Source organism: Larimichthys crocea, chromosome XIII (assembly GCF_000972845.2).
Source record: "Larimichthys crocea isolate SSNF chromosome XIII, L_crocea_2.0, whole genome shotgun sequence".
Lineage (NCBI taxonomy): Eukaryota > Metazoa > Chordata > Actinopteri > Sciaenidae > Larimichthys > Larimichthys crocea.
Window position 1 is genome coordinate 46,746,560 of NC_040023.1, and position 25,245 is coordinate 46,771,804.

General features: G+C 41.4%; 2 protein-coding genes across 2 annotated transcripts; one reads left to right on the plus strand and one right to left on the minus strand.

Annotated features, from left to right (window-relative positions):
• Positions 1–3,612: 3,612 nt before the first annotated feature.
• trappc3 (trafficking protein particle complex subunit 3) lies at positions 3,613–8,603 on the minus strand. Its single transcript, XM_010757190.3, has 5 exons — positions 8,420–8,603; positions 6,995–7,092; positions 5,933–6,032; positions 4,423–4,605; positions 3,613–4,293 (listed from the first exon to the last, which is right to left on the minus strand). The coding sequence occupies exons 1-5, from the start codon at positions 8,459–8,461 to the stop codon at positions 4,174–4,176; spliced, it is 543 nt and encodes a 180-aa protein (XP_010755492.1). The 5' UTR covers positions 8,462–8,603; the 3' UTR covers positions 3,613–4,173.
• A 609-nt stretch (positions 8,604–9,212) lies between these two features.
• On the plus strand, positions 9,213–25,060 carry smap2 (small ArfGAP2). Its single transcript, XM_010757191.3, has 9 exons — positions 9,213–9,674; positions 18,058–18,191; positions 19,474–19,638; positions 19,789–19,848; positions 20,155–20,212; positions 20,369–20,526; positions 20,948–21,128; positions 21,278–21,717; positions 21,805–25,060. Exons 1-9 carry the CDS (start codon positions 9,569–9,571, stop codon positions 21,928–21,930), a joined length of 1,428 nt encoding a protein of 475 aa, XP_010755493.2. The 5' UTR covers positions 9,213–9,568; the 3' UTR covers positions 21,931–25,060.
• Positions 25,061–25,245: the final 185 nt, after the last annotated feature.

Genomic DNA, 25,245 nt, shown 5'->3' on the forward strand with positions numbered 1-25,245 from the left:
AAACTAAAAACACAGCATTAAATGGCTCGGCGGCATCCAGGGATCCGGCTGAAACCCTCATGGAACCAGCCAGGTCACTGCTGATACATAAAAAAAAGACGCAGCTTTGGACCAATTTCAACCTGACATGTCTTCCCACTGAAAAGATGTTTTCTTTGTTAACACAAATCCCTCGTGACACTGGTGATACAGGATTTTATTGTACGTGTTAGCTGGATCTGATCCATGCTTTTATTTTTTGAGCTTGGAGAGGCGTGTTGTACTAGATTTGTTTCTCATTTCGCCCTTCCTGCCAACACTCCTGATGACCCAAACATAACTTCAGGAGGCCCAAAACCTTCTCACTTTCTATTGGGTGTTCAGCTCATGCTAAATGGTTGAGTTATTAGATTTATAGGAAGTGCTCAACAGTTTTTCTGGAAGTGGGTGATGATTCATAATCTAAATGGCTTGCAGATGCTGTAGCAAAGCAAATTTCAGTGGGTACATACTGTGACTGAATAACAAATCAACTGGTAATTACCTCTCAAAACCACATCCACGTTTATTTACTGAGGTGTTTATGTACATGAATCCCATGAACATCCTCTCAAACCGCCAAAATCACACTTTCACCAGGAACAACGGGGTGTATGTTCGTGGAGTGTAAAGCCTTTGAATTACGTAACAACAACTCCTGTGTTCATGCGAGCATCTTTTCAGGTGCACGCCAGAGACACACTCATTAAATCAACCACTTCTTCCCACCGCTTCACCGTCCTGGAACATAATTCAGTCTGTCTGGGATTTTTTACCATGAACACACTTGTTTGCTGACTCACTGCATTCTCTTCTCAAAGAGTGCTGTCCATCCTGCTGTCATCTCCGCTCTTTCCACTGACCAGACACAAAACACATACTCCGGAAACCTCTGGAAATCCCGGGTGACTGCATCTCTAGTCAGCTCTTACCTCACCTGAGAGACAGCATGTTTCCCATCAGAGCCACAACATTCCCAAAAGGTTGACTACCACAAATCCTTTCTTTGATTTCGAGACTGTTGGCTCTCCTTGAGCACATCAGCAAAACATTAACAAGACTAAGAAAATTGGGGGGGCTGGAGGGGGGAGGAATAATTGAAACAGTGAAAAAAAAGGGGACTGAGAAAACAAAGTGGGAAAGTTAAGAGAAAACAAACAGTGGATGGAAATGGATGGAGCGGAGGTAGAAGAAAGGGATGCGGTATTCAATAAGCACAGGTCAATACCAGGCTGTGCACTGGGCTTTACTGTCACAGCGTGCCTTTCACCATTTGTTTCCCATAAAGGCCACATGGAAACGTTTAGCTGGCTTAAAGCAGATCGGCGCACGTTGTCTCGGGCCTGTAACATTTGCTACTTGTTTTCCAGGTCTATCCTAATAAAGTTTTCTGAAAAATATATAGGCAACTGCAGTAACATAACATAAATGACGAAGCACAAAATAAAGGACAACGCGTGTGCCGACTGGGAGACTCCAAACAAACTGCGTCAAGAGAGTGATGGGAAACGTCCGTCTCCCAGAGCGCATGTGTTTTAAACAACTGTGAGAGAGAGAGAGAGGGGGGAAAAAACAATAGATAAAAATAGCATCTTCAAAGCCATTCTTCACAGCTCAGGGAGAGTCTTAAGTGCCTCAACAACTTCTTCTCTTTTTTTTTCCTCCTTGTGTTTTCATTCTGCCGCAACATCTGCAGTCTTGCGAAAGGAATAGAAATCACAGATGCACAGGTTATGAGGAGTGAAGTCATAATGCAGCGTTAGTTGGTTTGTAAGTCTTCATACTTTCTTGTTTAACGGGTAAAACTGAAAAAAAACAATCAGCACCAAACTCTCTCTAGACATATCGGTATCACCTTAAGTGATGGAAGACATAAAATGAGCGATTTGTTTGGACAAGGTCCTTCTTGTTTGAATTAACACCTATTTGTGAGTACAGTAGGCTGTAATAAATTCATCCTCACTTTGGCCTCCACGTACACCAAAGCGTGCATATATGTGTGTGTTTGTCAGGTCAAATTCCTGCGAGCATATGGCAGAGTAATACAGGTTTTCACAAATACACAAACCCAGCTGTCCATCCATCCCCCAGGTACATGGCTCTAATTCTGCCAAGTCATTTACATTGAGCTTCTGCATAAAAACTATTTCCTGACCACTTTCCATCCAACATCCACATCACAGGCCTACAGGGTGAATAGATATGTGCACGTAATGTGTTGAGAGCTCGCCTAATGGCCCGCTGGGCTTATTGCATGCTGACGGCCGTCGGGGTGCTTCCACTTTCCACTCTTTATCCTTTTCAATGAGCACTACCCCAGACAGGAGTGGGCAGAGGCTTACGATGGTAAATAATACCACGAAATCCCATCCTAATACGTCTTCCCCGGGATTATGAAGTACAAAGACTGCATGTTGTCATCATTTGTCTAATCTCCAGCCAAATCATAGCTACAGTCCATATATTGGCATCAGCCACTCTGCTCAACTCAACTGAGAATTGTCGGCCCTTCCCATATTCATAATCTGAAAATGAACCTTTTATTTATGTTTTCTGGCAGCTCAAGCTTATACTCCCACAAATAAGGGAATGTATTTCTCCCACAATACCCATCTTTGGCCAAAAAAATTCTAAACGTACATAACTTAAGTTTCATACTGAAAGCTGTATTCAGCTGAGGAAGGTCATGTACACAGCGACCTCTGGTGGCCCTTTGGTGAATTGTACTTCAAGTGGACTGAACATTAAAACTGTAAAAGCAGATATGGCTTCATGTAATAGCAGCTATAAAATAGGATGTGTAGAGCCTGAAGGTTTCCAGCAGCTAATAGCTGACAGATTTCTCCAAAAGGATATCTTAAAATCTCATCCTCTAAGTGCTTTCAGCTCATGAGTTCGGTACTAATGTTATTGTTTTGATACACAATAAAGCAAAAAAGACAAAGAATAAGAAAAACGTGGCTAATGTTCTAGTGGTATCCAGACCAGATTTTTGCTTCTAATGCAAGACCAGTGAGGATTTGTGTGTGTGTGTGTGTGCATGTGTGTGTGAATGACCATCTGTGTTTTCAGTTATTGATGAGGTGTGCAGCCGGTCTAAATGAGAAGTTCTGTTCGTTACATCCCGCTGATGGAAAGCCATTCACAGGTGTGACATCCAGAGCCAAGCACTGGTAAGTTTTAGCACACACGCACACACACACAGACACACAACCGCAAACACAGATTACTTCCATGTACCCTGAACAAACATAAGAGAGGCATTAGGTCTGTTATTGTTTGTCTTTGCAGAGCGGCTGCGGTACTCCAAAGGAATAACGCTCCCACAATACACTGAAGCAGAACTGACAAGGTGATACAGAGGACAGTGTGTGTGTGTGAGAGAGAGACTAGTTAAAACTGTTCCAGGTTTCCCCAACAGGCGTTTTAGGAAGTGTCTAGTCTCTCCACTCTCAAAAAAAAAAAAAAAAAAGGATCAGAAAGCAGCATCGTATTAAATATGTCGTTTTTATTTGACATACCCAATCGACATAAATTAACATGCCATATAATTGGCAGCAATATAGAGTGTGATTTCTTAAAAAAAAAAAAAGAAAGAAAGAAAGAAAACGAACATAAAATGTTACAATGCAAGTTTTTCCAGCTTCGCGCCAAATAACAAAAGACAAAAGTCTATACATGGCCAAAAGAAAAGACATCATGCTTTCCAGAAATAAAAGTGACTCTCCGTGAAGGATGGTAACACATAAATAGTCACAGGCTTTCTATTCTCCTCAACAACAACATAACATTTCCATCAAACTGGACCACAGATCAGTGCCAGGATTAGTTTTTTTACACCTTAAGATATTTAAGGTAGGAGGGACACGTTATGATGTCGCGTTTTATTTCAATAGTGTACAGTGTTTCTTTTCTCAGGGAATCTCAACCGTCTCTTCTAATTCCTGGCATTCTTCTCCTGACACATGAGGTGAAGATACTAGAAACTGAGAAGTGACGAGTACAGTTGCGGGGGAAAGTGACCATCCTTCGGGCTATCGAGATACTGCGCTCATCTTGATGTTTTGAGATCATTCGTCCTTTCAGTCTGTTTTGAAGGTGTCCCTTGTGGTGGTGACTCAGTCGGCCCCTCCCCACACGAGCTGGGAGTTTCCATCACTCGTCTCCTGCTGGGAGATTTTCTTCGATCCGCTTAATGAACTTCATGCGGATTTCTGTCACATTGTCCCCTCTCAGAGTGTCCTGAGCGAATCTCACATCCACAGCCATCTGGACCTAAATCAGACACCACAAACTTATGAACAACCAAACAATTTACCTAAAGTAAAAAACTCTTTATGATCTTATGAGTGGCATGTAACACATAACTCTTCATTCAGATCGTGTAAAGAGTGTCGACCGTACCATTTCCAGGGCTCCTCTGAGGACCCCACACAGCAGGTTGGAGTAGATCAGCGTGCTGTGGTTGTCTGGCAGCTCCACAAAGTCAACCAACGGGTTGTTCTCGAGGATGAGGGAAAATTCATCTCCTGCGGGGCTCCAGTTGGTCACACTGGGAGTGACTCCCAGGTACATCTTAAATGCAACCTAACAGCAAGTGAAAAAGCAGTGCAGGATTACTAAATAGAAAGGAGTCACGTTTGATTGCATGTTAGTTTATCTTTGTTTTGTTTTTTACACTGGTGGCAGTTGTAGGTTAGGTGGGATTTTAAGTTACCCTGTAGCAGTGACAGTGGCTCCAACAGTATAGTGGTACAAAACATATAACAATTAACTGCCAGTTTATCATTAACATAAACTCGGGTTACATGTGTATAGCTAAAGGGTCATCTTCCTCTCAGTCTGTGTGCTCAGGGAGGAGGTGGAACAGGATTCACAAGTCTAAAAGGTAAATAGATGATTTGTTAAATTTGCATTTTTCCAACTTAACCTGTGACGCACCTGCAGAAAGTCTTAGACTTGCACTTCAGGTATGCTGACGGGAGTCCTTTCTTCTGCAGCGCTTTGTCTCTGTGATGTGTCACAGGAGGGTCGGTATACTTTCTCACGCATGGGCAAATGTTCGCTCAAGCTAGTGAAACAGCTGTCAGTCACACAGCTGACAATATTATTATACTGTATTTTTGTTTTTAATGTAAAATGTTTGAACTCTGCATCGCAGGCTGAAAAATAAATATTAGTTAATAGCACCACAACTAACGTTGGTGTTATTAAATGACAATGGTGGTTTCAGAGGTTAGTTAGAGGTCGTGCGATATCCTTAGGAAAGGCTATCGTTGCATCTTTCAAACCGCTTGCCCCTTAGTGGTCCTCCATTTATAGCCATGACCCTTCTCCTCATGACCGAAAGCCAGTTCCCTGAGCTAGTGTGAGGTTACATCTGTGGAATGACACCCTGGAAACAGCTGGAGCATTGAACACACGGTCCGGCCTGAAAGGAGCCGTCGTTGTCTGCTTGTATCTTTCCTTTCAGTCTGAATTTTGCTAAACAAGACGAGGATATGCTGAAAATGCCACGGGCCACAGTTAACCTGAAGTAAACCAGTAACATGATCGACAAGTTTCTGAGGGAAAAGATCACGTTGCACCCAACGCGTAAGTGAATCCTCACCTACTGAATATTAACGTATCTAACACACAAAGCAAGGAGGAATGTGATCTGGACCTCGGGTTTGGAAGGATACAGACTGGGACTATTGAGTTTTCTTATCTAATCTTCTAGTCTCAATCATCAGTTTCCCCCACGCCTCCCAACATCTATTTTTTCCCCTCATCAATTGTTAGAATGTTTCCCAAAGATCACGTTCAAGAATTTGTCTTTTTCTCATCCCTCCTTCTCCTTCTCCTTCTCCCCATCATCATTTTGGGAGAAGTCCACGGTCACGCTCTGATTGGCCTGGAACCTTCCAATTACCTTAGCAATGACATCGGCTGTTTCTCGGAAATCCTGACACCTGCCGATGCTGGAGCGTGCCAGGAAGTCCTCAATCAGACGCACTCCGATGTTATAACCCCTGTGTAAGACAGACAGAGAGAAGAAAGGGAGAGATAAAGTCGTTATTTCTCCTTATTATAGATGAAAAGCACCGGGGGGAAAAATGATTGTAAGGAGATAGAAGTCAGGTCCAAATTAAACACATTTTTGGGTCAAACACTTGGCAAATGGTGATAATTCTGATTAGAAAGTCAAGTCAGCTTCAGAATCTGAAGCCAACTGACGCATCTCGATCCTAACATGGTCTGTCTCTGACCAGTTTGCTGGCGACTAGCTGAGTAGGCAGTGCAGACTCACTGCCTTCTAAGGCCAGGTAAGACAAGCCTCGTTGTGACTTAGCCTGAAGAGAGCTTAAGGTTGCCGCACAACCAGAAAAGCAAAGAACATCCCGTCCAAAGTCCTGTCAGCAGGACATGATGTTTTGAGTTATAAACCCATCGTTTTTCCTTAATCTTATTTTATGGGAGAGCGGCTTTCCAGAGATTTTTTTTTTCCCTCTTCATATCATATACCGGTGTTCACTTCTTCAAAAAGGCCCCGTGGGTTCTAAGAAATTACAAGAGCAGAGAGGAACCTCTGACACAGAAGTGAGAGAAATAAAACCGGATTATGTCACTTCCTCACTCTAGTTTGTGTCCTAGTATATTGTGGTTAAAGGGCAGTAGCAGTATGTGTCGGATGAGTGTGCAGGTGCGAGTTGAAGGAAGAAGTCCAAGAGGCCAGATGCTTTTACATGCTGTACACATTTTTGCAACAACGACATGTTTGCAAATCGTGTTGTACGAAATGATAAAGGTTGGATGAAAGCAATAAATGATCCTTGTAATACATTTAAAAAATATATATATATATGTACAAAAAACTGAATTCTGTTTGTTTCTTTCACACAATCAATTCTTAGCACACTTGCTTGGCATCTACTGTACGCTTCTTATAAACTCCACTTGCTCTAGCTCATAGCAGTAGATACGGATTACTTACATCTTGTCCAGTTGTTTATTGACTTCCTCGTCATTCTCGTAGTCTTTACAAAGCTGGGTAACCAGGGCCCCGTAAGTCAGAGTGAACAGCTCAGAGTTCTAGACAGAAAACATCAGTGTACTTATTACTTATTTCTGCTGCTGCTGAAACAAACCACACTGGAAAACACTCAAATAAAAATCATGGCTAAACTATTAAGTGGTGATGAAAATGAAAGGAGTGTAAACAACAGGCCTTATTGTTGTGGGGTAGTAGAAAATCTATGTCGCCTAAGGGTCTAATAAATAAAATACACTATATATAAAACACATAAATAGTGGCCAGGTTTAAGGTTACAATGAGAGCAAGGTTCACAATTTTTAAAGCAGTGTATCCGGGTACTCTGCCTGTCTGATTTATTTTTTAAAGCACCCTGAATTTCATCATAGTCCAGATACAAACTATGACCCTAACATGCCATGTTCTGCTATGGACAGCTCCTAGTGCTGAAATGTAGTCTTACAGCTGGAACACAAAATAAAGGTTTTAAAATAACAGAAACATGTATATACACACTTTCTAATTCATTTATGTATAATTATTTTTTAGATATATTATGCATTCTAGTCATGTAGACGTGACACTGCAGCCATAAAACTGCGATGCAAACCATTTAAATACGCTAATAAACACTGACTCATAGTTAATAATATTATTATTTGTATTATGGCCACTTTGCAATATTTCTCACACTATGGTCACTTTACATTACAATACTCTTTTTATATATCATGCCACTTTTATCCTCAGTACTGAAGGTTGATTGTTTTTCGTGTTTATTGTAGGTTATAGATATTTCTGTCTGTTTATTGTGTTTTTTGTTTTTGTTTTTTGCCTTTTCTACTTTTTTCTAATTCTGTAGTGTATGCTACAGAAGTGTTGGGATGAATAAAGTATATTTAATATAATATAAAATAATCCAAACATGATTACTGTGCACCTTGCATGGTGAATACTGGATGTTATTCTTCATTTAAGTGTTTTAAAGTTGTTTTCAGCAGTTTAGCTTAGTTATGTGGAGTTATATAACATATAAAAAATGTTTTGTTCTCCCAGGTCAGACTGTATAAAGGAAATATATATATAAAATATAAGAAAGTTATGTTAAAAGTGAAAAGGTGGAGCACCGTGTTTCGGATGCTAACTATTTAGCCTGCGTGCTACAACGAGCTACACTTCCTGCCATGCAAAACAAATGAATGAAATACTTATTCAACCGGTTCAAATGCTCGTCGTGTGTCCACCCACAGCTGTCCAACAAACATATGTGACTGACAAACAGCCTGGCTTTAGAAACGAGGGTTAATGTCGCTGTTTAGTTAGCTGTTTGTCTGCGGTTAGCATGCGGCTAGCTGCGCTGGTGTTAATCCTGCGGGAGTCTCCTACCATCTTCTTGCTGTCTGTGGTTCGGTTGGACTGCCTGGACATTGTGGACAGTGTTACAGGCGTGCACAGGTGGCCACTCGATAGTAATCCTTTATTTATTTGATTCTGGCAAAGCTGGTTATTTCCGCGTAATCACCAGTTTTAGTCACACACACACACACTGACGTGAAGCCAGCTGGGTTAAAAAAATAAAAGCATCAACTTCCGGTCGTAGTTTTCGACTGGAAATTATTATGAAAAAGCTAGGGTATTTCAAAGAGCAGAGCTGAAAGGAAACAATTCATTTGAGAAGAATACATAAAAAATAATGCTGCTGTCACGGTCTTGTGTATATAATTCAACAAGTTATATACTTTATTTTGAAGGGAGAGTGAAGTAATTTCCGGTTTTGCTTCGGTAACTCTTCTCCAGCTTGCTTGTGTCTGACAGTCAGCTGACTTTTCCTCTTCACAGGTTGTTTCATCGCCCCCTGGCGTCCAGGAGGGGAACATATGAACCACACTCCCTTTATTAAAACGTCTTCTGATTGACCACAGGATGGCAGCATGCGTAATATATATGGACCACACTGACATTGTGGAATAAACCAAAGGAACTGATCTTTTTATTTATAAATAAAGCAGAAAAATATAGTTTTTAATGGTGTTTGTTTACTGTGTGACTGTCGTGACTTGTGGCTGTATTTTTATAACAATGTATCATAGTGTGTGCGCGTGTGCATGTGTGTGTGTAAAGGAGAGAGAGAGAGAGAGAGAGAGAGAGAGAGAGAGAGAGAGAGGGAGGGAGGGAGGACTGTCTGAGATCTGGAGGACTTAGTAGCAGTCAGTGATAGGTTACAGATGCGCTTTAAAGTCGACACCATATGACATCTGTAATCATATCAATCACATGCAGTTTTGATCCACGTTGCGCTCTTGATTGGGATTATTTGCATCTCCAATAAGCCGCATGCTGGTTGGCTGAGAGGGGAAATCATCCCATTCGTGGTGAAACCAACAAACTCGCTGTGCGCTTTACAACGTCGAGGAGGAAGAGGACCGGAGCGCTGTGGGCTCTGCTCTTTGTAATTTGCTTCAAATATTTAAAGAGGACTGTTTTGACTGTAGCCGGCACGGACCGTGAGGGCTGTGGAGGAGGAGGACCGGTGCAATGATGACGGGCAAATCTGTGAAAGACGTTGACAGATACCAGGCTGTCCTCAACTCTTTATTGGCGCTGGAAGAGAATAAATTCTGCGCTGACTGTGAATCAAAAGGTAGGTGTATCCCCTCTGCATGTCTGTTAATGTTCATGCATGAATCGACCCCACTCTTGCTCATTTACTACGCTTTAGAAAATGCGGCATTGCATTCATCATCATCCCCATCTCCACCCCGACCAATTACGTTGTACTATGGTGCAAGACACGGGGCCACATCCTTACAAGGCTGGAGCATGGCATGCAGCTACATCATGCCATGCTCCCCTAAGTAACTGGGGTATTCACAATGGCCACAACTGACACACATGAGATGAGAACTATGTCACAGGATGTGATGATTAAATTTGATCATTTAGTAAGAATTGATCCAACTATTTGGACCCTTTTTTAAGACAGCCTCAGTATGGATACCACTTTGGTAGCAGACACTCTTGTACTGACTTTGAGTCACCCTGAACAGACTGTTCCTGCAGGATGAAGATGTAAGAGCACTTTATAATGACATCATAAGGACATAGTCTCAATCTGTCTTCCTCAGCAATTACTTATACTATACTTATTACTATAGCAATAACATCTTACATATCTATTTTACCCCCTATGTGGTTTAAGTGTTCTTCTGCAATCGCTCTAAAATGTAGTAAAGGATGTAACCATGTAACTCTTCAGTGTGTTCGATGCCCGAGTAAGGCCTTGAACTGTGTCTTCAGCTATTTGCTCAACCTGTTTTGCCATACTGTTGGGTAAACAGTGCTGTTTTGCTCACAAATACACCGTGTTGAACTCTGAATCGACAATTCCACAGTATTTCATGTGTTCTCAGACAAACTGTCAGTAAGTTGATAACATCTGGCTCTAAAATGCTCAAAACATACACACGTCCATGGATTGGACACAAAAACACTTGACAACCAGCACTGGCACTTCAGGTGTTGATTGTAATTATGTTGTTTCAACAGAATTACCATTAGCTAAGCACATATACATAGTACATGTCTCGTACATAGTGTCCGTAGGTGTGATGTAACTCAGTGGCACTGCTGGTGTTGAAATGGATGTGATTGGTGTCTTCATAGCTCGTCCGAGAAAGATGACTTAACAGGGCAGCTGTATGTCGCTGCTCTTGGCTCAGTCATAAATTGTCAAGTGTATGCTCTAAATCACCGCACACTGTCACACAGGGGACACTTGGTGCTCCTTATGAAAACCTGATGAGTGATATGAGCTAGCAGCTTCGCATATATAACAGGGAGTGAGATGTGGGATTGCACTGAAGATCAGATCTGTGTTTGCTTCCTTAGCAGGCACAGAGACAGGTAAGCAAACAGCATCGGGGAAATACAAAGTGTACAAAGCACTTTCATATCTGAGTCATGTCAAGGCTTAAAAATTCCCCTTTACTCTGCATCTGCGCCTGCAGACACACTTTTGCTTCATGACAGGACGGATGAAATAGTTGAAATAGTTGAGTTATGGTTCTCTGGATTTATGTTCCACTGGGGGAAATATTTCTAATGTTTGGTGGAAGCGTGTGTAGACAGGAATATTCAGAAGATAGTGCACAGACGGGAAAAAGACAGACAGGTTTGACCTCTAATAAGACACCTAACCTTCCTAATCTCAATGCCCCCACTGTGTTAATGCTTCCTGTTCATTTGAGCCATATCTCTTTTTTTATATTTCTCAATTTCTGTCTCTCTGGTCATTTACAATACTGAGTCTGCATATTTGTGTCTATTTAAGATAGCTGCCAAACACAGGTAAAACTGATCCGATGCTGATGCTGGCATCACAAATATTTCAGAGGAAACACTACGCGGGTCAGGTGGCTGCTGAAAAAGATTTTTGATAATAAACCTCTACAAAAAATGAAGTTTAAGTTAACGAAAGTAGCCAAAAGGTTCATTTCAAACCCAGTTGGTAATCTTAGTTTAAGTATGCAAGACAGTGACAGTTGTGTCCCTTTTTTCAGTTTTCTTGCTTAATTTTCCTGTTAAAACACAAAACACTTCCCCATCTGAGGTAAAATAAAGTTTCATCAAAACTCGCCTTTCACATACACGGAACAATGGCAACATTTGTACAGAGCTTAGTCGAGATAACATGTGACGTCAAGGATCTTGGTTGACACTGTGAATGTTAAGTGTTTCAATACAAGGTTTTGTTCCACTGCAAATGTTTTTTTGTTTTTCTATCGAGATATGAATAGAACTGCAGATGTTGTTAGACTTCAGGCGAACACACTTGTGACTGTTCATGAGTCAACTTTTCAAAAAGGCACACGGTGATCAGACTTATCTAAAGACGTGACTGTTGTCGGAAAATATCATTTAAATCTTTGTTGTTGTTTTTTTACATTTGTGTGAAGCGGTGGGCTTTTCTTGGACCGAATCGGGGACATGTGGAGAGAGAGCGTTCATTAAAATCTTTTTCTCACGTTCTCAAATATGCAGTCATCAAGCATGCCTGGGCATTGCATTTTTTTTGATTGGCGTGACTTTACTGTGCAAGCGACTGATCTAATTAGACTGCAGACAAGATTAGGTGCTGGAGACAAAATAGCAACACACACATACACCAAGGATGCTGAAGCACTAGTTTTAATCCTTATTAAAGTGACATTTTTAACCATGTAATAATACATAATAATATATACATACATCACTCTCATTTCCCACCTTGTTTCATGTCACTGTGCTAATGAATGAGCTGACACTGTGATCTAGGTTGATGCTTGAAAGGAGGTACTTCACCTCCTACCTGATTAGCACATTCGCTCGAGTCTGGAAGTGTTACTCTTCTGTGTTTCAGGTGGCAAGCACACGCTGTCACAAAACCACACACGTGCACACCTTTAAACACATTTGTCCCCTCCCATTCCTTCTGGCAATGTCAGGGCTTTTTTTTCCGCCATATGGTGGCGTGAAAAGGTTTGGTCTAATCTTGTTTGCTTTGACTCCGATTACAGCGCATTTATCACCTTCCTCCCCCCCCGTGGGTGATTTAAGAGGAAGTGGCGAGATGTATGGAGCCAAGTGTGTGTGCTCACAGCGGTACGGTAAAACACGCATTAACGGTGCTATCAGGACACCCCCATCTATGCTTACTGTACAGATACCATAGCGAAACAGTATCTCTGCTTTTTGACAGTGCTGTGCTTCCCCACTTCCTGCCTCCCTTTTCCTCTGTACCACATGGCGTGCTGTATTATTTGTTTTTTTATCACTTCCTCACAGTGTGACACTTCTACTGTAAATCCTCAATACTGCCAGGAAATAATGAAGAGATGGGGGAGAGGGTGAGGCAGGTGCATAATGTAGTCAACACTTCTACCTCTGGCTTCAGTCTCAAGGGGCTGTGTGTACGTGTGTGTGTGTGTGTGTGTGTTTGCATAAAAGCCATCCTCCTTTATTGTCTCCATTGTATTTGTGTTTACGTACACACTGGGCCCCGGTTGCCGTGGAGATGTCACCTGGTGATACCATGCCTTATCCCTTCACCAGCACCACCACCTAGCTCCCTCCCTCCCCTTAACGACCCCTTAATCTCTTCCAATCAGAAGCCAGCAGGGATTTCCATTGAAACAAGGAGGTGATTGGCTGGTACAGAGTTCAGAGTCACAGTCTACAGTATATTACTGTGTGTATCTTCTCTAATACACTGCCAGAGCCAGATTAACCTGCCTGTGACACAGCTTACAATAAAGTGTGACCACTCGGGCTCCAAACAGTTAACACCCACAAAGGTAGCAAGTATGGCAGAGCTATTATATTGTTATGTTGTCTACCCTTTTTGTGTCACCAGCAGTAGCTCTTCAAAGAAAAATAGGGCCTGAGGATGGTACAGCACTGTAGGTAGTGTTTTTGTTGTATGGATTACGCTGATTATAACTCAAATGAAACATGTATTGCTCTCTTTAAAACACTACAGAGGTCTCTAGCGCTAATTGCATACAATTGCATACTCAATACAAGAACGCACTCTAACGTCACAGTAATTATAACCGTATTCACTAGAGAGAGCAAACAGTATTATCAATAATAGGATCGAATGAAGCATGAAAGCAAGTCTAAAGATGTGTTTTACAGTGACGGAGTATCTTGCTCATCTTTCGATATGTAACCCATTCAAGCTCAGTGACTCACCTGCAGGATCACAGTCGTGACACTCGCATTGTAACACAGATGGTGGGTGTGTATGAGTAAATTATCAATAGGGGTCCATCTGTTTAGCTCAGTTTGGGACTGGGTCACTGGGTGGCCTTAGGGTTTCTGGATCGGTTTAGATACTGTAGGGCTGGAGGATGGGACAAGTGTGCGTATGCATGAGTGTGTGTTTGTGTGGAGGTGTAGGAGGGCGTAGGATCCACTGATGACTGAGCCTCTGTGGGATTAACTGGGTACATGCAGAGAGCACCACTTATCCATGTGGGATATAGGCTAATGAGCCATATGCACCTGCTCATGTGTGTGTGTGCACTTGCTGTATGTGTGTCACCATAGGTGTGTGTCAGTAAAGCACCGTTGGGAAGGGAGAGCTTTCTTTATTTGACATTAGGAGGAGGAGAACATCCTAAACTACAAAAATGTCAAGGACGACACAGTAAAGTCCAAGATTTATTTCCATTGTGCTCCTCTTCTGTGATAAATATTACTACCAGACAGACCTTTTGGAATCGCTTGCTTTCCCAGATTTTCAAAGGCATGTGCAAACTGAGTAGTAAAAGCAACTCAAAGCAAGAAACCTGGCCAAGAGATTTTGACTTCCTTTAACAATTAAATTAGTTCTTCTAGCCACAGATCTAGATCTGTTGTTCACTTTCCCCAGAGGCTTTAATGCTATTCTCTCTCCACCCCGATTACCGTCTAACAAACATCCTAAATAACTAACAGAAGGCTTGGCAAATACCGTTTGTTTGTGTGTGTGAGTCTTAATGCACCACAGTGATGTGCATTGTTTTATTTCCATATTTCAGTCGGTTTATATCCTCATGAGTTTGATAAATGACCGAAATTCTTCCCAGTTAAGACTTTCCTTCCAGGCAGCCATTGATTTCCATTTATTTCCATATGGTATGTAAAATGTATTAGCTCTTGAAGGCTCTTGGATTAGGCTCTTGAAACTTGCTTGATGTGTGTAGTTCATCATCGTGAACACAAGTCTGTATTAGTTTTTTTGACAAAGTTGCCTTGTCATTATGTGGTATTGAAGTTCACTGTTCCAATTTTCAGCTCTTTGCACGCATTTTATTACCAGAATTTATGCAGGTTTGACATTTACTGTGGTGGATTACACAAGTTAACTTTATTTACATAGCTCTAAATCATTCAGAGTGTTTCAACTCAGCAGGCTTCAAGAGTTTTCTGACTGGCTATACAGAAATGAATAGAAGTCAGTGGCTACCTAGAAAGTGAAAATGATCAAGATCAAGGAGTGATGAATGAACAGTCTATATAGTAACTGTGGTTATGTGTAAAATATACTGGTGTAGCACTTTTAATTTAACATGTTATTAAAAGGATCAGTATGTAGGATCCAGTTGCATTCAGAGGTTCAGTTGCTGATTGCAACCACCTCGCCTCATCCTCTCCTTCCAAGCATGTAGGAGGTGGCCACAGAAAATGCGACAGGCCTTATTAGCTACTTTGTCTGTTCTGGACTACTGTAGGTAGGTAACAAAAACGTAACAATTCTTATTTCATGGTAATTATACACTAATGAAAACTTATTTTTGCATATTATATTCAATTTCTGTCATATTCTGTAAATAAAGAGTGGCTTTAATCTTACACACTGGACCTTTATGGAAAGGGTTAAATTAGGAGTTTAGCAGAACGATTGTAGCCAGATCCTAACAAATGTTGTAATTAAAATGTGTGTGTGTGTGTTTGTGTGTGTGTGAGTGACAGAGAGGTTCATTATAGATCTCAGTTAGCTGCTCATCATACTCCCCCGTGCATCCCAGCAGGTCATCAAACAGCTAAAGTCCACCATTTGATGACTATAAAAACCCCCGTCTTGTTTGTCTCTGTTTTTGGCTCTCGCTGCGGCTCTGCCTTCTCCTCCCCTGATGTGCTTCAAGCTACATGTTTGACAACCACAACCACAGTCCTTTTTTTTTTTCTTTTTTTTTGCCAGGATGATTCATCAGTCTCATATGTAAAGCTTCTACTTTTGGGTAGTTTGACCTAAAAGTGAGGACAGATTTATTAGTCAAACCTAATAAAAGTAAAATTATCCTTCAAAAGGATAAGAGGAAGCTTGCACGCTGTTCCTATTTCACAATGAACAAACGTACACTTCAATGCAAACCCTGTGACACAGAGAATCTGATTTGTAGAGATTGTTTGTTCGAGCGTTCCTTCCTTTTTTTAGACGTCTGTTCCTCCTACTCTCTCTATATCTGTTCAAAGTACCTGGAGGTGTGCACTGTTGCTGGACAGACGCACTCTATACTCAAGCACTGCATTGATTGGAACCAAAGAGGCTACTGTGGTGTGGTGTGCAAGTGTGATTCACTTTAAATAACTAACCTTCAACTCTGTCGCTGATTAGACCTTAACCTGTGCTTCCACCAATGGTCACAGGATCATACACAGTTTGAAAAAACTATAATGGTCAGTCTCATGGTGGCGCTAGAGGAAATAGTCACCACCAAAGTCATTAGGATGCATCAACATAAGAACTATTTCACGACAATCTATACAATAGCTGTTACAATGTGTCAATCTGTACCAAAGCAGTGGATCAACAGACCAATACCACCATCCCCAGAGTAACGCTATTAGCCGGGCTAAGAAAATAACAAATATGCAAAGAAAGAAAGAGGCAACAGTGCCAGCAACTGGGTGAAACGCCAGAAAGTAAGGGTGGAGAGTGCAAGGGGAAGGGAGAATTAGAACTGTGAGCGAGAGATATGAAAGGGCAGGGGAGAAAAAGGAGGGAGGCGGCGGTGGTGAATGAGAGAGATAATAAATGGCGGCCAGGACACAGAGGAGCATTAGAACGAGGAGGATGATGAGGATAAAGTAATTCCAGTGTTCCGGGAGTTCTACACAATTGACAATCTCGCTCTTTCTCTCTGTCGGTGCCAATGTTTACAGCGGTTAAGCAGGCTTTGCAGAGTAATTCTACTATTATTAGCAGCTAATGCTGCAGCCAGACAGTCAGGATGATGGACAAACTCTGTCTGTCTGGTGACATCTGTTTATGTTTACCGGTTTCCTCTATGTAGTTTTGTTTGCATGTTTGCCCACTAGTGTCTTCCCCTTTCCTGATTTAAAGAAGTAATACATAAAAATACAGAGCAAGTCTTATGATTGTCTTCTAATGATAGAAACAGTATAACTCTTTCAGCGTTTACACTACAGGATGCAACCTAGACGAGAGTCTATTATTTGACTCTGCACCCAGTGTTTCCGTAGCTGCCAAGAGGAAGGTTTTGCATGCATTCTATTTTGAAACTCAACTTCCTTTTTCATTTGCATTGAATGGCCTTTCTTTAACACTTGCACGCTACCTTCGTCTGACAGGAGACTCTAAATGAGAAATCCAAAATCGAAAGCTGCTCTTCCACCTAGTGGTGTAAAGGCCACAGTGCATCAACTTGTGGCAAGGTTGTAAGCAAGGACTCATGACAGAGTTAAGTGGTGGGGCAGAGTGCTTCATCCGACTGGAGTGAGGGGAGGGAGGAGGGGAGCTGGAAGAAATGGAAGAGGAGGAGCAAGGCGAGAGAGTAATGTAGGGAGCGATGGAAAGAGAGGCGCCAGTATTCTCTTTGAAGCTGACTGTATTCTCTGGACGGTTGCATAATTTCAGCCTAGAAATTGCCTGACGGTGGTGTTTTTATGTCCAAGCTCTCAGAGTTGTCTAGTCCAGGCAAGGATCTTGACAGATGTACAGATAGAACACACAACACTATGTAAAGCTAAAGCAAGGGAGTGAATATTGGGCATGCAACACTGCAGTGCAGCCGTTGAGATACATATGGCGGTAAGACAGACAAAATGGCCCGCTCAGATAACCACGCACCCACACACACAGGCTCATGACTAAATGAGTAATCATCCCTGCAGGTATCCAGGCTCTGAGTGTGTGTGATTGCTTGTGTGTGTATGTGTGTGTTTGTGTGACTTTGTACTCACCCTCTCTCCTCTCAGTCTCAGATATATAGGCTAACTCTCCTATTGGATCCCATTATGTGTCAGGACACCGCAGGATTAGACGTGTTCCCAGCTGACTTTAAATTCATGATTGAATTTCAGGCTCGTCTCTCTATAATTGGACTAATATTAATAAGAGTTTTTTTCTCATCATCTCTTCTTCAGTCTCTCACCTGGCTACTCTACCTCTTTATTATACTTCTAGATTCACTCTTTATCTCTTAGTTTTTGTTCTGTTGCCCAATTAATCTATGATACATTCCTCTTTCTGCCAGGTCCAAGATGGGCATCATGGAACTTGGGCATCTTCATCTGTATCCGCTGTGCCGGTATCCATCGAAACCTGGGGGTCCACATCTCCAAGGTCAAGTCTGTAAATCTGGACCAGTGGACGCAGGAGCAGGTCCAGGTGAGAGGTCACACGACAGATACAAACACACAGATGGGGACATTTGCTGCGTGTTAATGTGTGACACACGGTGTTATTTTTTTCATTTCATCTGAAACGCAGCAAGAAAGCACATGAGCGTATGAAATAAATATTAAACTAATCCTTTAACTTCACTGGGCAAAGTATAAAATCTAACAAAACCACTCTGCCACGCTGCTTACTACAGCCTTTTCTTGTTTTTGTTTTTTTTGCAAATGGTATGAATTTGTGGTAACATCAAGTGGGCATTTTAGGGAAAAGGAGAAATAAATTACACCCTCTATAAGTATTTGTGTATGGTATAATGGATTTCACTGTTATTCCAAACAGTAATGAAAGGGTCTTTGGGAAGTGTTGAAACTCAAATGGAGGGGCTGGCAAAAAAAACCCAAACAGATGAGATATACAGGGTATGTTCCCAAAATGACATCTGCTGTATGCTGTGTGATGTAGTTTTAGGGTAGTAGTTTAAGCTTATAGAGTAGGCAGTACAAATCATGAAGTAATGAGTGACTTCATTCCATGTATTTATTCACAGAGCACAGCAACATACTTATACATTATGGGACTTTATAGGTTAAAAGTTAGCACTACAGATTTACTACAGAGTTAGGTGTTGTTTCTTGAAGTAAAGGATGAAGTACAATAAAAAACAAATGCTTTCGCCCTTTCCTAATGACAGTTATTAGGTAAGGCACCCAAACAGAAGAGCTGCTATAGAGATGTAGTTGCCATAGTGAAGAATTCTGAACAGCTTTAATGTCTTAATCAGTATAATTTATTTCTTCTTTCCTCTAAAATGCCTAGTTGTTACTCCCTTGCTCCCCATAGTGTTGTTGCCTTCCTCTGTAGATACAAGTACCAGCAGCCAGTAAGAATTTAATTGGTACAAATTACACAGAAATGACTAGGTTTTTTTTGGATCAATATTTCTATTGCAGGAAAAATAACAAATAAAAGAAACGATCTGAAATAACTGATTAGGAGAGGAGTGACAGAGCATAATATTAATACTAAGAAGTAGACACTTTCTCATCAGTATGCAGTTCAGCTTGTCTGGATCTGATAGGCAAGAAAGTCAGTGTTATACTTCCCTGCATGATCATTTTCCTGTAGTCAGCATCTTTATTTTTTTCTACACACTGTTTTATAATCAGAATGCCACCACATGCTGGGTAAATAGCACCTTGGATGTCGTATCTTTCCATTATTAGACTGCTTAACAACGTGAAGTGGTTTGTTGTGTTTTTGTTGTCAACAGTGTGTTCAGGAGATGGGAAATGCCAAAGCCAAACGTCTCTACGAGGCTTTCTTACCTGAGTGTTTCCAGCGGCCCGAGACAGACCAGTCTGCAGAGGTTTTTATCAGGGACAAGTATGATAAGAAGAAGTACATGGATAAGGTGATTGACATCCAAATGCTCAGGGTGAGTCCCCACACACACACACAGAAAAGAAAAGAAAAACAAGCTTTGTACTTTTGCTTCAGATAAAATGACAGCAGATAGAAAAAGAGTAAGGTCACTCCACCTGAAGTCTCTGCTCGCTCAACAAAACCAGTTGTTCTCTCTGCACAGAAAGAAAAGAGCTGTGACAATATACCCAAGGAACCAGTTGTGTTTGAGAAGATGAAATTGGTGAGTACACAGTGGCTACATCGCAGCATTAAAAGCTGATTATAAATAATTCCTGATCTTGTCCTTAAACTGTTAAATTTTAACCATTTAGGGGATGGTCTTATGAGCTAAAGAAAGAGGAGAGAGGGTGTCACTCAGTGGGGGGAAACTGGGAGCACATCTGCTGTTTTTTTTCTTCTTCCGAGAGTGGGAAGGTCATTTCACCACCAGGGAGTCGATTGATTGAATTGAATTATTCTGGATCCGGGCTCATTTGTCAGTGCAGACATATTGCATTAATTGTATCGACTTTCTCTGTTGTGACAGAAAAAAGACGTCAGCCCAAAGACAGATTCACAGTCTGTTACAGATCTGCTTGGATTAGGTATAGTACCTCACACATACATTCATTTACAGTATAACGCATAATAAAGAAGAATAAAGAATGGACAACCACGCTATGTATTCTGCCAATTAATATCAATTGTAGGTCAAGTTAAAGGTTGAGTATCGTAACATGCCTCCATGTACCCTTTATTAGATGCTCCTGCTCCATGTCCTGCAGTGTCTAATGGTGGAGGATGTGTTCCAGACAGCAGTGAGAGTCCAGCGGTGTCTAATCCACCTCTGGCACACTCTGCACTGGATCTGTTCAGCTCCCTGCCAGCTTCCTCCTCTGTTTCCTCTACTAGAAACACGGTAGGAGATAACACTGTACATACTGTACTCTGTCTTCTATCCACAGAGCCCATTGTTGGTGTTGTCTGTCTCTTGGTTGGCCCAGGCTTAAATATGACTCTTGGATGAATTGCCATGAAATTCTGCCACTTTAATGATCACCTGTCTTTTACATGGTAAACATGCCTGCAAAATATCAGCATGTTGGCATTGTCATTCAGAGAGAGCATATTAACAAGCTGGAGTTTAGCTCAATCACCACTGTCCCTAAGGGCAAGCCTCAGACAGCCGCTAGCGTGTATGCAGACAATTTGTCTTGTTTAAATCTGCCATTCCAGCTGTGCTTTCATTCGGCATGTTTCTCTCCCCTGCTTACACCCTTCCGCTCTCTATCTCTTCTGTTTCTCTCTCTCCATGCCACCCTGTCAACCTCCCTCTCCAGCCTGTTTCCAGCTCCATGCCACAGAGCAGAGTGACTGCCTCGGTGCCTGAAAACCTCAGTCTGTTCCTGGATCCGGCGCCCAAAGCAGAGGAGGGTACTGTCAAGAAACTATCCAAGGACTCTATTCTCTCCCTGTATGCCTCCGCCCCCTCTGTGCACGCCAGTAGTATGGCTACTCACGGTGAGAACTGGAAAACCTTCTCTCAGATGTTGTTTCCTCCATGTGTCTTCAAGTCTTAAATTACCGTAATTGGTGTGTTATAAAACTGGAGAATTTGTATTATTAATTGCTTACTGGTTCCACTTTCTATGTGTGATTACTTTCGGCAGGATTGTACATGAACCAAATGGGATACCCAACACACCCGTACGGTTCATACCATTCTTTAGCCCAGGCGGGGGGAATGGGAGGCGCCATGATGACATCACAGATGGCCATGATGGGACAGCAACCGAGCGGCATGATTGGAGTTCAACAGAATGGCATGATGGGACAGCAGAATGGCTTAATGGGTGCCCAGGGTGTGATGGCACAGCCCAGTGGCGTTATGGCATCACCCTACATGTCAGGGATGACCCAGGGCATGATGGGACAGCAGCAAAGTGGAATGATGGGACAGCAGCAAAGTGGGATGATGGGACAGCAGCAAAGTGGGATGATGGGACAGCAGCATGGTGGGATGATGGGACAGCAGCAGGTTGGAGGTTTACCTCATCAGCCGGCGTATGGAGCGCAACATGCCCAGCAGCTACAGTGGAACATTACCCAGGTGTGTGAGGATTTGTTGCGGATCATGTGAATTTTTCGAAGGTAGTGAAGCGCTGTTAATAACAAAATTGTGTTTTGTGGCTTTCAGGTGACTCAACACATGGCCGGCGTCAACCTCTACAACACCAATGGTATGATGGGATACAGCAGTCAACACATGGGAGGCTCGACAAATCCAGGTTCAGCGCACATGACAGCACACATCTGGAAATGATCTTATCTATCCAAGAAGTGACGCGACACCAATAAATACCCACAAACGAGAGGGGAACTGAGTTGTAGGAATCGGTGGATTAGACTCTCTATGAGACATTTTCTAATGCAAGGGAGGAGGAAGAGGAGGAGACAGATATGAAGAAAAATAAGGTTTGGGAAACCACTACTACCTCTCTTTCTCTCTCCTCTCTGCCCATGCTTCCTCTTCTCGTCTCATTCATGGCCATTTTTTTTTGCATATTTCCATGCTTGCCTTCAGAACATTTTTCATATGATGACCAAGACAACAGGGTTCAGAGGTACACTGGTTAGGACTACAGATCTTTCCTTGTACCTAGCCTGTATGCGAGTGAATGTGTGTGCACCTTCGCTGTATCTGCTGTATGTGGTAGTCAACTAACTGCTTGACTTAAAAGACCAATTTTTGAGATTTTTTTTTCTTCAAAATAAAAAAGGCTAGCCTTAACTAAATTGGCTTATGCGGTTGAATATTTATTGGAAGATGCATTTCCCCCGAAATAAAGAAACATGCCTTGTTGTAAGGCTAATGTTTTTTCTAATATTTTATAATTCGTTAAATAGTTTGACATTTTTGGAAATACACTTTTTTTTGCAGAGGCTTACATGAGAGGATCGATACCACTCATATGTCTGTATGCCAAATGTGAAGCTAATACCTTAGTATTATAGTTTCACATGAAGACTAAAAACAGGGAAACAACTGGCCTTGTTCTGTCCGAAGGTAACACAAGCCAACTATTTCTTGGCCAGGTTAAGAAACTTAGATTAGATATAGCCTAAGGTGTTTGTGAGCTTTTGTTTCCTTTGGACAGAGCTAGGCCAGCTTCATCATACTTAGTGAAAAAGTGATTTAGAGTTTAGTTTATGTTAAACCAAAATGTTCAACTATGTTTTCTTTTAACCCAGCATTGAAACAGTTTCTTCACAAATTCACAATAGATTGCAACAGTTAGCTTCATTTTAGTCACCACCATATTTGTGAAGAAGCAAGTGCTTTTCGAGCCAGCTTTCAAGTCACAGGGGCTAAGAGTTTTATACCTTAAAGTTTTTAGGTGTAATTTGAAAATTGTATTATTGACTTTTGAGAGAGGACTATTGAGAGGAGAATCAAGCTAGGCAACGCTAGTCTCTTAATTCATCACCTTCGGGCTGCATATAGAGGGGAAAGACACTATTAAATATAAATAAGTCAAATCTTACCAAAACAATGTCGTTCCCCTTTTTAAAGACTTGCTATCCTACATGTCCAGTAATATTAGAATTTCAGTTCTTAGTTTCAAAAGTTAGAGCAGCTACAAAACCTAATTATGATGTCTTCTGCTCAATTTACAGAGGGCTCCTTTTCAAACCAATATCTCAACTTTAAGTGTCAAAAGTCCAAAATTGGATTTTGGGAGACCAAAGATCAACGCTAGCTTTATTAAGACTGTACAGTATTCAAATGCTTTGTTACATCTGTATAGCCACTTAACTAGTGATTAGTTGAAAATTCAACTCAGCAGTCCTTTAACAGTATGCTCGGGCACATCTGCTCTCACACAATGAATGTTCAGGCATATCAGTTCACTGTGCTATTTCCTTAGCAAGGGTGAGACACTTAAAAAGTCACTTGCATGCCATGTCATCGTGTAAATGTCGAGTTAACACTCACACACCTCAAGTTAATCTACCTTGTACAATAGAGGCCTCAAATAATGTTGAATGTCCGTCAATAAGAGAGAAATAAAGAGAGAGAGAGAGGTGGGGACGGGGAAAGTACAGATCAGTCATGTTTCAGATTCTTCCACTGAATTGCATGAGAAGAATGTTTTGTTTTTTTTCTAGTTCTGATTGTATGTACTGTATGTTTATCAAGAATGTGTATCTCTGAATGTTTCTCTCTACATGTCGACCAGTCTCTGACCAAGACCAACAAAAAATCTCAATGAATGTGTGTCTTGAATGTGTTTCCACGATTGTACCAGACTCGTTTTGAATACACACACCCGAGTATTGGTGGGGGAGTGTTTGTTTTTGATATATTATGCCTCTGTCAAGCGATGTACACTTGTGTCTTCTGAATGTTCTGTGGTCAACAGTGTCCTGTTCATTCTTTTGGGGGGGGGGGGGGGGGGGCGAATTGTTAAATCAACCAAGTTTCAATGTTACTGTCAAGTTAGGAGCAAACTGTAACCCAGCTGGCGCATATTCAGGTCGCACGGGGGCATACAATTTGGCCAAATCACATTGTGAAGGGAAATAAGTGACTGTACGACCACAATCTGTCAGCGCCTGATGTTTTAGTCAGCCATTTCGCCCCCCCTCTCCCACACACGTCTGCACAAACCATCTCTGTGTCCTAATTTGTTCAAAATATTTCCATTCTTATAAATGCATGGACTCATTAGTGTAAATAATAATCTTTCCGTTTTGTTTTTGTTTTGTTTTTGTTTGTAGAAGCACTTCTGTGTTAAGTTGCCATTATGAATGTGGGGACTACGAATGTAAAAGGAGCAGCTAAAAGTGAAATAAATTAACACACACCTTGGCATAATAAGATTCCTCTTAACAAGTAATAAAGCCTCCTAGTCCTTCCAGGTATTTCTTTCAAATTTAGCTCTTTTTATGGCAGCTGAGGCAACAGTGTGACAGCGGCATCACTTTCTCTATTAAGAGCAATATCACCTATCAAACAACGTATTGTCTCTGCACTCTAACAGCAGATCTGTCAGCCAACAGCGAGAAGTTTCTGGGAAACAGTAACAATCCATCTATGGGGCGAGGAGGCTTCACCTTATCTTTGCCATTTGTGATTAATTTTAGGTTGATTGTAATCTGTTCCTGTTTTTGTCTGGCATATTTTCTGTGAAATAAGAGCAAATGAAGGAATGTATCTTTTTACGTACTTGTCGATCAAGATATTGTGACCTTATTCTTTATCAGAATATCTCTGTATATTATGTTTCTTAAACAATATTGATTGAATATTGATTGAACACGTGTTGTATATTAGTTCTGCATTTTTTGTTCACACAAGTTAGTCACTTAAATTGGAGAATATGTATGTAACATACAATACTCGTCTCTGTGAAAATATACAAAATAAATATTGTTTTGATTACATTCGATAACTTGCATTGATCTAAAATTTGTAACAGTTTGTCTACCTACTCCCAAATGCACCCAATAACCCTCACAGTCCAACCGCTGTTTAAGTGAGGCTTATGCATGAACTTGAATTTCACTCTCAAAGTATTAATAATCCAATGCCTTACAAGAAAAAGTATCTATTATTCATGACTGTAGGTGAGAT